General features: G+C 41.7%; 1 protein-coding gene across 1 annotated transcript in view; it reads right to left on the reverse strand.

Annotated features, from left to right (window-relative positions):
* LOC122551782 (contactin-associated protein-like 5) overlaps positions 1-15426 on the reverse strand; it is a 1086426-nt gene that overhangs the window by 568670 nt on the left and 502330 nt on the right. The window contains exons 5-6 of the mRNA XM_043694246.1: positions 2665-2868; positions 1434-1618 (exon numbers count right to left, since the gene is read on the reverse strand). Of these exons, the coding sequence (XP_043550181.1) occupies positions 1434-1618; positions 2665-2868 (389 nt within the window). The remainder of the gene's footprint in view (positions 1-1433; positions 1619-2664; positions 2869-15426) is intronic.

A 15426-nucleotide genomic window follows, 5' to 3' on the forward strand; every position in this document is an offset into this window, starting at 1 on the left:
ACATTTTAATGTGCCCATCCCCTGCAGTTTCCTTCCCCATCCTATGCTTCCTAAATCTTGCTTAATCGCATTGTAATTGCCTTTCCCCCAGCTGTAACTCTTGGCCAGTGGTATACACCTATCCCTTTCTATCACTAAAGTAAACATAACAGAATTGTGATCGCTATCACCAAAGTGCTCACCTACTTCCAATTCTAACACCTGGCCGGGCTCGTTACCCAGTACCAAATCTAATGTGACTTCGCCCCTTGTAGGCCTGTCTACATTCTGTGTCAGGAAGCCCTCCTGCACACACTGGACAAAAACAGACCCATCTATAGTACTCGTACTATCATGTTCCCAGTCAATATTTGGAAAGTTGAAGTCCCCCATGACAACTACCCTGTCTGCCTCACTCCTATTGAGAATCATCTTTGCTATCCTTTCCTCTACACCTCTGGAACTATTCGGAGGCCTATAGAAAACTCCCAACAGGGTGACCTCTCCTTTCCTGTTTCTAACCTCAGCTCATACTACCTCAGTTGACGAGTCCCCAAACATCCTTTCTGCAACTGTAATACTGTCCAAGCATTGACCAATCTGATTAAAAGGAGCAAAGACAGAAATTGCCAGAAAACTCAACTCTTCTGCCAACTAAAGTTAATGTTTTGGGTCCACTGACCCTTCTTGAGAAGATTGGATTAGATTCTCTGCATTGTGGAAACAGACCCTTCAGCCCACCAAGTCCACACCGACCCTCCAAAGAGTAATCCACCTAAACCCATTTCTCTCTGACTAATGCACCTAACACTATGGGTAATCTAGCATGGCCAATTCACCTGACTTGCACATCTTTGGACTGTGGGAGGAAACCGGAACAGCCAGAGGAAACCCACGCAGACACGGAAAGAATGTGCAAACTCCACACGGATATTCACCCGAGGCTGGAATCGAACCTCGGAGTCTAGATTAAAGTGGTGCTGGAAAAGCAGAGCAGTTCAGGCAGCATCCGAGGAGCAGTAAAATCGACGTTTCGGGCAAAAGCCCTTCATCATCGAACCTCGGAACCTGGTGCTGTGAGGCAGCAGTGCTAACCACTGAGCCACTGTGCCGCCCCCATCAGAAATATTAACTCTGCTTTCTCTCCATAGGTACTGCCAGACCTGCTGAGTTCTTCTGACAATTTCTGTTTCTGTTTCTGCTTTTCAGCATCTGCAGTTCTTTTTTTGATGAAGAAGAGTGAAGGTACTTCGGTTAATGAGGAAGCGGCAGACTTGATAGAGCCACAAAGTCCCATATTTTTCTTAGCCTCTCAAACGTTGAGCATCTGAACCATACTGTGCATTTCCTTAACAGCTTTTAAAACACAGTCCTAACTTTCAAGGTTACCAGAAGTAAGAATATGGAAAGTTCTGAAGGGTGATGATGTTCGACCTTAATAAAGTTGTCTTTACCTCATAGTCAATATCCAAGACATCAAATTCCCCGTTGGTTTGGAAGTGTTGCGTGTCTGCATCCACAGTAAAATTCACTTGCTTTTTATTACGTTCAATTGCAACATAATGCCAATGTTGGTCATCAAGGAGACTGCCCAGTACGACAGAGGAATAGGCATCAATAGTTTGAAGTGTTGCGTCACCTGGAATACAAAATGATAGAATTAACTCATTTGATCATACTGTACTATAGAATCCCCGCAGTGTGGAAACAGGCCATTCAGCACAACAAATCCACACCGACCCTCCAAACAGCATCCCATCCCTCTACCTTATTCCTGTAACACTGCATTTCCCATGGCTAACACACCTAATCCACATGCCTGTGAACACTATGGGTAATTTAGCACGGCCAATCCACCTAAGTTGAACATCTTTGGACCGTGGGAGGAAACCCACGCAGATACGGGGAGAACGTGAAAACTCCACACAGACAGTCGCCCAAGGGCGGAATCAAACTCGGCACTGTGAATTGGGTCCCTGGCACTGAGAGTTGGAAAGTTGGGTTGAGAAATGGCAGATGGAGTTTAATCCGGACAAGTGTGAGGTGATACATCTTAGCAAGTCAAGTGCAAGAGGAAAGTAAATAGTGAACCTGTATATTATGCCTGTACACTATAGATTACAAATAAATAAAACATTGCAGGCCACAAATGTTGGAAAGTTCAAGAAAATAAAAACATAATTTGACTTATTCAGTCATTGAAACCTATTAGATTTAGTATAAAATATGATACTTTATATTTTCTATCTGTTTATCAGCAGTAAGAAATTATTCCTGTGAATACTCAATTAGCACAGTAACTGTTTTATTATCATTCATAGAATCCCTACAGTGTGGAATTCAAGGCCATTCAAGTTCGCACTGACCTTCTGAAGGGCATCCCACCCTGACCCACCCTATCTCTGTAACCCTGCATTTCCCATGACTAAACCATCTGGCCTTCGCATCCCTGGACACGATGGGCAATTTTAGCGTTGCCAATCCACCTAACCTGCACATCCTTGGACTGTGGGATGAAACCAGAGCACCTGCAGGAAACCCACACAGACACAGGAAGCACGTGCAAACTCCACGTAGACAGTTGCCCCAGGGTAGCTTTGAACCTGGCTTCCTCGCTCTGTCAAGCAGCAGTGCTAACCACTGTGCTGCCCCTTACTTTAAAACAGAAATGAGCACAATCCATACCTAATCTGATCTCTAATGAGAGTTTGCCTTTCTTCAGCTCCAGCGTGATGTAATCTCCCCGTTGTCCCTCTCCGTGCAGGACCACTCCATCACTTTGCATTGTCTTGAACTTGAGGGAGATCATGTCCTTTACCGTGGTCACACTCTTCTGGCTGAACCTGTAGAACATGGAGCTCTTCCCATCAAAGTTGGCAACATCCGATTCTGTGAAAGCAAACCTGGGCTGTCATCTCTCAGAAATAAGCGGAATGCATTTCAGGGGAGCTACTGGAAACCCAGCCTCCCAGTTAGTTTCTGTGTAAAGTAAGTGCTGGAACTATCAGGGTAAATTGACTTTGTCAATTTACCCTATCCATGACCCTCATAACTTTATGAACCTCTATAAGGTCACCCCTCAGCCTCCGACACTCCAGGGAAAACAACCACATTCTATTCAAACTCTCCCTAAAGCTCAAATCCTCCAACCCTGGCAAAATCCTTGTAAATACTTTCTGAACCCTTTCAAGTATCACAATATACTTCCGATAGGAAGGAGACCAGAATTGCATGCAATATTCCAAAAGTGGCCTAACCAGTGTCCTCTACAACAGCAACATGACCTCCCAATACCTGTATTCAATACACTGACACTAATAAAGGCAATCTACCAGACACCTTCTTCATGATCCTATCTACCTGCAGCTCTACTTTCAAGGAGCGATGAACCTGCATTCCAAGGTCTCTTTGTTCAGCAACACTCTTTAGGATCTTACCATCAAGTGTTTACGTCCTGCCCTAATGTGTTGTCCCAAAATGCAACACCTCGCTTTTATCTAAATAAACTCCATCTGCCACTCCTCAGCCCATTGGGCCATTTGTCTGGAATAGTGGTGCTGGAAAAGCACAGCAGTTCAGGCAGCATCCGAGGAGCAGTAAAATCAATGATTTATCTCTCCACCTTTCAGGCACTCTGCCTGTATTCCTGATGAAGGGCTTTTGCCCGAAACGTCGATTTTACTGCTCCATCGATGCTGCTTGAACTGCTGTGCTTTTCCAGCACCACTAATCCAGAATCTGGTTTCCAGAATCTGCAGTCATTGTTTTTACCATTGGCCCATTTGATCAAAATCCTGCTGTAATCCAAGGAAACATTCTTCTCTGTCTACTGCACCTCTTATTTTGGTGTCATCTGTAAATTTACTAACTATACCTCCTGAGTTCACATCCAAATCATTTATATAAATGATGAAATGTAGTGGATCCAGCACCAATCCTTGTGACACTCCTCTGGTCACAGGCCTCCAGTCTGAAAAGCAACCCTCCACCACCACCCTCTGTCTTCTACGTTTTAGCCAGTTCTGTATCCAAATGGCTAGTTCTCCCTGTATTCTATGAGATCTAACCTTGCTAATCAGTCTCCCATGGGGAACCTTGTCGAATGTCTTTCTGAAGTCTATATAGATCACGTCCACCACTCTCCCTGCTGAGTTTCTTCAATATTCCCTGTGTTTGTTTCAGATTTCCAGCATCTGCATTATTTTGCTTTCATAAAGAGGATACAGTCAAGATTGAGAATAGCAATGTCAATTTTGAGAAAGCGATTTGTGATAATTAACACTGGACTAGTAATTCAGTAGCACAGACATAGGACAGCAGTAATTAATAGATGTGGAATGTTTATGAAATGACAACAATGACATTTCCATCAATTGCTGGAAAAATGTACCTCGTTCACTAACGTTCTTGAGGGAAGAAAATCTGCCAACCCACCTGGTCTTGCCGATATGTCACTCCAGACTCACAACAATATGATTGACTCTTAGGTGCCTTTGAGATGGCTTTGCAAATGGCTCACACCGGGGCCATTTATGGATAGGCAATAAATGAGGACCTTGTTAGTGATGCTGCATCCCAAGAAAGAATTGAAAGAAGAGCAGAAATGATGATAAAAGGTGATACTATGGAAGTAAGGATTGTGAGTGCAAATAGTGAGAACGAGGATATTATAATGCAAATAATGAACATGTAAATGATAGGAGTGAGAATTTAGAGACAGCTGTTTGCAGCTCTGATGATAATGTTAATGCAAATACTGAAAGGGCTGATGTTGGGAGTACAAATAATGGAAACGCGGATCATTTGAGTGCAGGTAATACAAGGATGATTTGGCAGTGTGGAAATAATTAGCTTGCTGATAATGGAGTAACAGGTACCAGAGTTTGGATATAGGAGTGCTGATAATTGGAGTGTGAACAGTTAAAGTCCTGGTGCATGTTTTCATTTCATAAGAAATGGGTAAACTCACAGACATATTCTGCAGCCCTGCACAGTGCTAGATTCCCAGCTGCTTTTGGAGATTTTGCTTTTCTCTGGTGTATTTGTTGTTTCCCATAACATTAACATCTGTGTTTGTGTTATTTGGCAGTCTTTGCTCCCCCAAGGATGTATTCTGTGAGGATTGTACTCTTAGCGAGAACCTGCTATTAATATTGCTATTCCAAATTTTAAGAAGGTAGCTCAAAGCCTATACAACACTGTGGGAACTTGATTATTTGCCAACACTGGGTGAAAATCAGCTCGTTGAAGGGCAAGGGACATTGATGCATCATTGACCACTTCTCCTGATTGCACAGAATGGCAAATTCTAATAGAACTGAAGACTGCAGAACCGACAGAACATTACATACAAAAACAGAAATTGCTGGAGAAACTCATTAGGTCTGGCAGCATCTATGGGAAGAAAGCAGAGTTGATGTTTTGAGTCCAGTGACTGATCAGCAGAACTGATGAAGAGTCACTGGACTTAAAATGTCAACTTGGATTTCTGGATTTGATTTGATTTTAATTTTATTGTCATGTGACCTTATGTAAAAAATGTATAGGAGTCCAATGAAACATTTATAATGTCGCCACACAAGGCAATATGTTACGTACAAGTATCTAGGTACAGAACTTTAGGAACAAGAATGAAAGTTAAATATTGCAGTAATTATAGTATAGCGTAAAAACATACAAAATAAACTTAAAAGTTACATATTGCAGACCTTCTTAGTTTTGAGAAGAAAATAAAGAAATAAAGCTGAAAGTTCAAACATTACAGTCTTCATTAAGTGCTCAGCCACAGTGGAATTACACTTTGAGAAATTACGTCAATACCCTCAGATGCTGCCAGACCTGTTCAGTTTCTCCAGAAATTTCCTTTGCCGCTTCCGATCTCCAGCATCCACACTTCTTTGTTTCACACGCAGGCAAAGCTGATCGATAAAGCAAATCTCTTTGGTTGCCTGTTGGTTAGGGATTCAGTTCTGGCTCACAAATAGGTTCCTCACTGGATGTACGTTTGCTCGCTGAGCTGGAAGGTTCGGTTTCAGACGTTTTGTCACCATACTAGGTAACATCATCAGTGAGTCTCTGGTGAAGGGCTTGTGTTAGTGACCCGCTTTCTATTTATGCATTCAGGTTTCCTTGGATCGGTGAATTCATTTCCTGTGATGATGTAATTTGCTGTGGTGGTGTCATTTCCTGTTCTTTTTCTCAGAGGGTGGTAAATGGGGTCCAAATCAATGTGTTTGTTGACAGTTTTCTCACTTCTGAATCAGAAGATTGTGAGTTCAAGTCTTGTTTGAGAAACTTGAGTGTCCCAATTCCAATCTGATGTGAATCTCACAAAAAGCATTAGGAAGGTCAGTGTACAGTAATTTTGCAGAGGGATGCAGACAAGTTAAGCAAGTGGTCAAAAACTTGGCAGGTGCAATATAATGTGGGAAAACATAATCTTATGCATGTTGACAAAACGAATAGAGGAGTTGCACATCCTTTCAATGGGGAAAGATTGCAGAAAGCTACAGCACAGAGGAATTTGGGAGCTCTTGTGCATAAATCGCAGAAAGCTAGCATCCAAGTTCAGCAGGGAATAGGGATAATAAATAGAATGTTAGCCTCTATTTCAAAGGGAATGGAGTATAAATATAGAGAAGTCTTACTAAATTTATACAAGGCACCAATTAAACAGGTTTGGCCTCTTATCTAAGGAAAATTATATTGGTGTTGGAGGCAGTCCAGGGAAGGTTCACTCGGCTAATCCTTTCTATGGAGGAACTGTCTTAATGAGGAGATTAAGTAGAACAGATATGTATTGATTGGTATTCAGATGAATGTGATGACTTTACTGAAGCAGATATGATTCTTAGAGAACTTGACAAGATAGATACAAAAAGGTTATTTCCCCTTCTGGGATAGTCGAAGACCAGAGGGCATAATCTGTCCAAGACATGGATGAAAAGAATTTCTTCTCTCAGAAGATACTGAATTGATGGAATTCTTTACCATGAAGAGCTGTTAATGCTGGATAGATAAGAATATTCAAGGCTCAGGTAGACAGATCAGTAAGGGAATCATGAGTTATGGAGGAAAGGTAAGAAAATGGAGTTGAGGATTTTCAAATTAGCCATGATCTCACTGTTGCAGACTCATTGGGCTATATAGCTTACTTCTGCTCCCACATCTTATGGGCTTAGGGCATTGAAGTTTCACTGTAGGTATTGGAATGTTTGATTTATCAAGGCTGTCTGTAAATAACATGACGAATGGTAACTACTTGCTATGCTGCAGATCCCTGCTGTGTGAGTGTTGTGAAGTGACTGTCTTGGAGAGATTCTTGTTTTTATCTTGGTTTAGTTGGATGGAAAGCTGGTTAGAACAAGTTGAGTTTGAGGAAAGCTTGTCAGGAACAAGCAAAGTTGGAACAAAGCTTGACAAGAACCAATTGCCTAGTTGCTCTGTCACATTTTTGAAAAGAAAACCACCTGGTTGAATTTAGAGTGCGGTGTTATTAAATATCCACTGAACCATTACTCTATAGTTATTTACTTAATAAGAACATCCCATCATAATTCTGAAGAGGTGCATTGGTTTTTGGTGAGTTCATGGTTACAGAATGTGGAAGATGTGAAGTACAGGCAAGATTGGACTTTATTAGTGACTTGGAGAAGTAAGAAATAGCAAGATTGTGGCTCTCAGTTGGAGGTGAGCTGAGGCAAGGTCAGAAGGCAATATTATTGAGGTGGGAGTCTTGATGATTGAGACATATGAAGCCTTAAGACAAGATCAGGTTCCAATCAGATAGCATCGTTGATCTTGTTGAATCTTAGTCAATGGCCACAGGAAGATGGATGGAGGTCAAAATAGGTGCTTCGAACTGATATTATACAAACTTGTTCACTCAGTCTTGCATAAACTTAACATTACATCTGAGCTTCTAAAGTACACCCTTGAATGGTGGATTATCTTTGTAAATCTCAGAAATGCAATTGGTTTGCCAAGATTAACAGACAAGAATATCAGATAAGCCACGAATGATTAGAATATGGCATCTAGTTTTTCTCTAGGCTTGAACAGCCAAGGCAGTCGAACATCAAGTGGTTCAGAAGTATTCTTTACACCAGGCAATGACCATCTCCAAGAAGAGACAACGAATGTCCCTCACATTCAAAAGCGTTACCAGCATTGAATCCCTCACATTCAACATCCTTGGAGTTGCCATTGACCAGAAACTCAACTAGATTCACTACATAAACACAGTGGCTACAAGAGCAGATTAGAGGTTCGGAATACTGCAATGAGTAATTCACCTCCTGAATCCCCAAAGCTTGTCCATCATCTACAAGGCACAAGTCAGAGTGTGATGGAATACTCCCACTTGCCGGGGTGAGTGCAGCTCCAACTACACTCAAGAAGCTTGACACCATCCAGGGCAAAGCAGCCTACTTGCTTGGCACCACATCCACAAGCATCTATTCCTTCCACCACCGACGCTCAGTAGTAGCAGTGTGTACTATCTACATGCCACACTGCAGGAATTCAACAAAGATCCTCAGACAGCACCTTCCAAACCCACAACCACTTACAGCTAGGAGGACAAGGGTAGCAGCTACATGGGAGCACCACCACCTGCAAGTTCCCCTCCAAGCCACTCACTGTCCTGACTTGGAAATATATTGCCGTTCGTTCACTGTTGATGGATCAAAATCCTGAAATTACCCCCAAAGTGTATTGTGTGTCAAAGTACAGCATGTGGAACAAAGAATAAGAAATTACAGCACAGGAACAGGCCCTTCAGCATTCCAAGCCTGTGCTGATCCAGATCCTCTATCTGTACGTGTCGCCTATTTTCCAAGGATTTATATCCCTCTGCTCCCTGCCCATTCGTGTATCTGTCTAGATACATCTTAAATGTTGCTATCGTGCTCACCTCTACCACCTCCATTGGCAACGCGTTCCAGGCAACCACCATTCTCTGCGTAAAGACCTTTCCACTCATAGTTCCCTTTAATGTTCCCCCCAACTACCCCCGACTCTGTGAAAAAGCTTCTTGCTATCCACTCTGTCTATACCTCTCATGATTTTGTTGGTGCCCCCTGAACTTCCATTTTTCTAATGAAAATAATTGTAATCTACAATCTCTCTTCATAGCTAGCCCCCTCTATATCAGGGAACATCCTGGTGAACCACCTCTGCACCCTCTCCAAAGCATCCACATTCTTTTGGTAATGTGGCAACCAGAACCGTGCACAGTATTCCAAATGCAGCCGAACCAAAATCCTATACAACTGTAACATGACCTGCCAACTCTTGTATGCAATACCCCGTCCAATGAAGGAAAGCATGCTGTTTGCCTTCTTGACCACTCTATCAACCTGCAATGCCACCTTCAGGGTACAATAGACCTGAACACCCAGATCTCTACATCAATTTTCCCCAGGACTTTTTCATTTACTATATAGTTTGCTCAAGAATTGGATCTTCCAAAATGCATCACCTCACATTTGCCCTGATTGAACTCCATCTGCCATTTCTCCGCCCGACTCTCCAATCTATTTATATTCTGCTGTATTCTCTGACAGTTCCCTTCACTATTTGCTACTCCACCAACCCTTGTGTCATCTTCAAACTTGCTAATCAGACCACCTATACCTTCCTCCAGGTCATTTAAGTATATCACAAATGACAGTGGTCCCAAAATGGATCCCGGTGTAACGCCGTCAGTCACAGTTCGCCATTTTGAGAAATTCCCTTCCACTACTACTCTGTCTCCTGCTGCCCAGCCAGTTCTCTCTCCATTGAGTGAGTACACCCTGGTCCCCATGTGACTTCACATTCTCCATCAGCCTACCCAGCGGAACCTTTATCAAACCTTTCTCTAGTCATCCCCTAACTCCTCATATACAAAAAAAAGGACTTGCGCGTTTCAACAAGGCAATTCACCACCACCTTCTGAAGGGTAACTCATGTTCGGCTTTAACTGCTGGCCAGCCAGCAACACCCATGTCCCCACAATTGAATACAAAAAAGACATTGCTCCCCATCATCCAAGCTCTGCCTTATCCAAAAGTCCTTTACCTGCATGTCTCATGTCTCCTGTCTCAGACTATTTCCAGTTTTAGTTTGTTGCCCCTAGTTGTTTGCAGTTTACACATTTCACATCAATGTTCCAGAGAGTGACAGAAAAGGCCAGAGGAAATGAGGTGAATCAGAAAATACTTGGCGAAAGTTGTGCTAAAGTCAGATTTAATAAGCTGATGCTTGGAGGATGATGGAAAGAGCTCACTGTTTTGACATCTGGGGAGAAAGCGGTTCTACTCTGAGAGTGCAAAATGAATCTTCAGTCTTGGGTCTCAGTCTGATATGTGCTGATTGTGAATAAAACACAAACACTGTAAATCAATGAAGAGCCAAAACAACTTAGAGGAAAATAAATTGCACCTGGAATTTAAAGACTAGAGTTTGGGGGCACCATGCCCTTTGGTTCACCTTAGAAAGGAATGGGAGTTACAAAATAAGAAAATGGAGAAATCAAATAATGATTCGCTGTCTTGCACTTCATAAGGAAAAAGGGATCATAATTTAAATTCACAACTTACACCTCTTTGATTGTGTCTGTGGCCTTTGCCATGTGGTTAAACTACAGCCAAACAAGAAAGGCCATGTGACTGGAATTACTAAAAGTGAGAAATGTCGCCAAGCATACACTAAGGTCGTAGAAAAATAGGCCATTCAGCCCATCACAACAGCAATTTTATCAAAGAGCAATTTAATTATCTGTCTTCATTAGGCTATTTCCTATATCCCTTTCTTTAATTTGTCCATTGAAAGCTTCCGTTTAATGAATTTCTACTACACGGTCAGATAAAAGTCACAATGTTCCCCTTATCAGACCATAGGGCTGCTATCTCAGGAGAAAGAGAAAAAACAGTGGTGATTTAACTTGATGGTCAGCACACCTCAGATCAGTGCAAAGGTTGAGAGGGAAAACCCTTAACAGTCAGTAGTTAGAACTGAACCCATGCTTCTAGCATTGCACTGTTATTTTTAATCATTCATGGGATAAGGGTTTCGCTGGCTAAGGCAGAATGAGTTGACCATCCCTAATTGCCTAGAAGTCAGTTAAAAGTCAACCACATTGCTGTGGGTTTGGAGTCACAAGTAGGTCAGGCCAGACCAGATAAGTATGGTAGCTTCCTTCCTGAAAGGATAATAGTGAACCAGAACATTGACAATGGATTCATCATCAGATTCTTAAGTCCAGATTGTTTTAATGACTTCAAATTCCACCACCAGCCATGGCACAATTTGAGCCTGGATCCCGAAAGCTTTGCTTGTGTCTCTGGATCAACAATCCAATGCAAATACCATTGTGGCATCATCTCCCCCTGCACATGAGCTAAACAACCCACATTCCAAATCCTTTCTGATTGTATTTTGATTTCAAATCCAAATACTAATTATGTCAAGAAATATTTTCCTCACATCACTTCTGCTTAATCTTCCAATCATCTTAAATCTGTACCTTCTGGCTATTAACACATCAGCCATTGGAAATAGTTTATCTTTATTTACTCTGTATTAAACTTCAATGATTTTAAACATTTCACACAAATCTCTTCTTGACCCTCTCTGCTCGAAGAATAATTACAGCTTCTTCAGTCTATTCACATGACTGTAATCCCTCATCCTTGAAACCATTTCAGTAAATCTCTTCTGCAACCTCTCCAGAACCTTAGTCTCCTTCCTGAGGTTTAGTACCCACAATATTCCCAGCATATGCCAAATGTATTAGGCTCAGTCCAACTTTCTGGCTTTCATACTTAATTCCTCTGCTTATTCAAGCCATGGTTTGATGCTTTGTTAACTGATTTCTTAATCTCTCGTACTGCTTCCAAAGGCTCATGCACAAGTACCTCCAGATCTCATTGTTCATGCAACCACTTTAAAATTGTACGTTATGGCGTATATTGTCATTTTTGTTTAATCCCAATTTCCTGTATTGGATTTTATCTGCAGTGGTGTGCCTATTCCAACCATCTGCCTTTCTCATTGGAGTCTTCCTCTTTGCTAAGGACACTTGAAAGCTTCATGACACTCCATAAAATTTGAAATTGTATCAAGAGCAAGTCAATGATATGTGTATTATAATGTACAGCGTTCTTGGTGCTGAGCCCTGGAAGCCTTTATTATCTGCTTCCTTCCAACTTAAAAGATAACTATACATCTGTCCCTACTCCAATCTTGGGCATACACTACCATTGTCCCACTTGTCCCATGAGTGAAAAATATAGTGACTTTCCACGTGAAGTGTTGTTTGCTTTAATATGCCATAATCCCTGGAATCTGTCCATTGGAAACAGCGACACATACTGCAAGCTTGCTGCTAACGCTACCACTCCCAGGAAATATTAACACTTCTTAGGCCACACGTCACTCATTGAAGAGATTGGCACTCCCCAGAGACTCTGTTGAAATACTGAGACATTCACTGAGACTTTCTGAAAATGGCAAAAGATACTGCTGAGGAAACACTGGAACCCACTGAGAATGCTGTCCTGTTCCCAGGATCAACTGGGAATACTGACATGTGCCCATGCACCCCATTCCTTAGCAATCCCAGAAAACGCTCACCCAAACTTTAGACAGACAGTGACAACTACTTCATAATCTGATCCTCACAGAAAAAAAGATTGGATAGAGTCAAGGCTTCTGGAAATTAGATTGGATAATGGAGTAGTGACTACAACACAAGATCAGCCATAAGCTAATAGAATGGTAGAGCACGCGTAAAGAGTTGAATGGCTGACTCAGTCATACAAACATATGAACAAGGAGCAAAGGCTATTTGGCCCTTCAAGCCTGCCCCACCATTCTATATGATCATGGCTGATCTGATCTTAACTTCAACTGTACATCCCCATGTATCCCCCATCATTCTTCATCCCTTTGGTCATCATGAATCTATCTACCTCTACCTTAAAACTATTTAAAGATTCTGCATCCACTGCCTTTTGAGGAAGGGAATTCCAAGACTCACAAAGCACTGAGAGAATTTTCTTTTCTTTATCTCTGTTTTAAAATCATGGCCCCTTATTTTTAAACTTTAACACCTACTTCTAAACCATTCCACAAGAGAAAACATCCTTTCAATGTCCACCCAGTCAAGTCCCCTCAGGATCTCAGATGTTACGTTACCTCTGACTCTTCTAAACTTCAGAGGATACAGGTTGAGCCTTTCCTCATAAGGTAATCTGCTCATTCCAGGTTATTAGTCTAGTAAACCTTCTCTGGGCTGTTAACATCCATCTGCAAGTAAGGTGACCACTACCTTACACAATACTCCAGATGTGGTCTCACCAATTCCCTGTACAACTGAAACAAATAACATCCCATATTGAAGAAGTCACTGGCTTCTCTCCACAGATGCTGCGAGTCCTGCTGAGATATTCCAGCCATTCCTGTTTCTGTTCCTGTTTCTAATTTCCAGCATTCGCAGCTCTTTCAGCTTTTATTAACAACCCTATTTTTATATGCAATTCCCCTTGCAATAAAGTATGACATGACAGAGTCCTACAATGCCAGGAGGATAAATAGGATCTTAACAAATACAGGGAATAGAAAATCTGATTGCAAAAGCACCAAAATTTTGGACTACACAACAACTCCCTGAAAACTGACAAACTTTGAAAGACTCCTGTTCTTAAAATCATAGACACAGGCCATTCAGCTCATACTGACCCTCTGAAGAGCATCCTACCCAGATTCACCTCTCACCCAATCCCTGCATTTCCCATGGCTAATCCACCTAACCTGCACATCTTTTAAACTGTGGGAGGAAACCTATGCAGACATGGGGAGAATGTACAAACCCCACACAGACAGTCACCCGAGGTTGGAAACAAACCCTGGTCCCTGGTGCTGCGAGGCAGCAGTGCTAACCATGGAGCCATATTCTAGAACTGGATTTCACTTCAGATCTCACTTCAGATACAAGGGAAAACTGTAGATCATGCAATAGATTTCAAAATATAGATAGAAAATCCAAAAATAAGGACGGTCAATTATAAAAGATCCAGACATAAGATGAGAAGATTTATCTTTAATGCAATGAATTTGGTGACCTGGAAAGCAATGTTGGAAAAAGTGAGATGCAAAATCATCAAAAATTTGTATCAATTAATGATAGTGTTTGGCTCACTTTGGTGGAAACAGGTGTCAAGATTAATGCTCTGGGGATATGGGCTCAAATCTCATTATGGCAGTTGGTGAAAGTTAAATTTAATTACTATATCTAGAGTGTAAAGTTGGTGTCAGGTATGGTGGCCATGACAACTATCAATGAATGTCATAAAAACCCATCAAGCTAAATAATACTCTTTACAGAGATAATCGGGCAATCCTTACTCAGTCAGTGACTCCAGATATACAGTAACATGGTTAACTCTTAACTGCACTCAGAAATTATTTAGTAAACCACTCAGTTTAAAAGTTATTCAGGATGGGCAATTAATGCTGACCTTGTTACAATATCCACATCCCATAAAATCAAAGGGAAATCAAAAAGGTAAGACAGAAATGATTGCTGAATCATTTCTGTCATTTACTTATCGGGGATGTGGGCATCACTGGCTGGGCCAGCATTTATTGCCCATCCCAGGTGGCCTTTGAGAGAGTGGGTGAGCTGCCTTCTTGAACTGCTACAGTCCATTTGGAGTTGTAGAAATAGCCACAATGCTGTTATTGAAGGAGTTCCAGGATTTTGACCCAGTGACACTGAAGTATTGCTGATGGATTTTCACATCAAAATGATGAGTGGTTTGGATGGGAACTTGAAGGTCGTGGTGTTCCGATATATCTGCTGTTCTTGTCTACCTGGATAGTCATGGCGTGGCTTTGGAAGGTGCTGTTTAAGAAGCCTCTGTGTCTTTAGACGCTATAAACTGCTGATACTGTGCAATAATGATGGAGGGAGCAGGTGCATGTGGATGTGGTGCCAAGTGGGCTGCTTTGTCCTGGATGGTGTCAAGCTTCTTGAGTGTTGTTGGGGCTGCACCCATCCAGGCAGGTGGGGAGTAATCCATCACACTCCTGACTTGTGTCTTGTAGATGGTGGACAGGATTTGAGGAATCAGTAGATGAACTATTCCTGACTAATCTTTCTGTGACATATCATTATGATTTTATGATTCCATGTAACGATAGTTATGATACCACTAAAACATAAAAGATGTGACAGAGAATGGCAGTGCTAACTATTATGATACTGATAGAGAGGGAAATGAGACTCAGTGGGCAAAAACACCCCATGGATAGAAATAAGACAAGATAAAAATTGGTTATCAACTGTTCTTTTTTTCCCAACCACTAAGGGGTGTACATGGACTTGACAACACACCCTCAATATAAACATGGGAATTGCTGGTTGAATCAGAAATCATTATTGGAATCACAAAACAGTGC

Source organism: Chiloscyllium plagiosum, chromosome 7 (genome assembly GCF_004010195.1).
Source record: "Chiloscyllium plagiosum isolate BGI_BamShark_2017 chromosome 7, ASM401019v2, whole genome shotgun sequence".
Classification (NCBI taxonomy): domain Eukaryota; kingdom Metazoa; phylum Chordata; class Chondrichthyes; order Orectolobiformes; family Hemiscylliidae; genus Chiloscyllium; species Chiloscyllium plagiosum.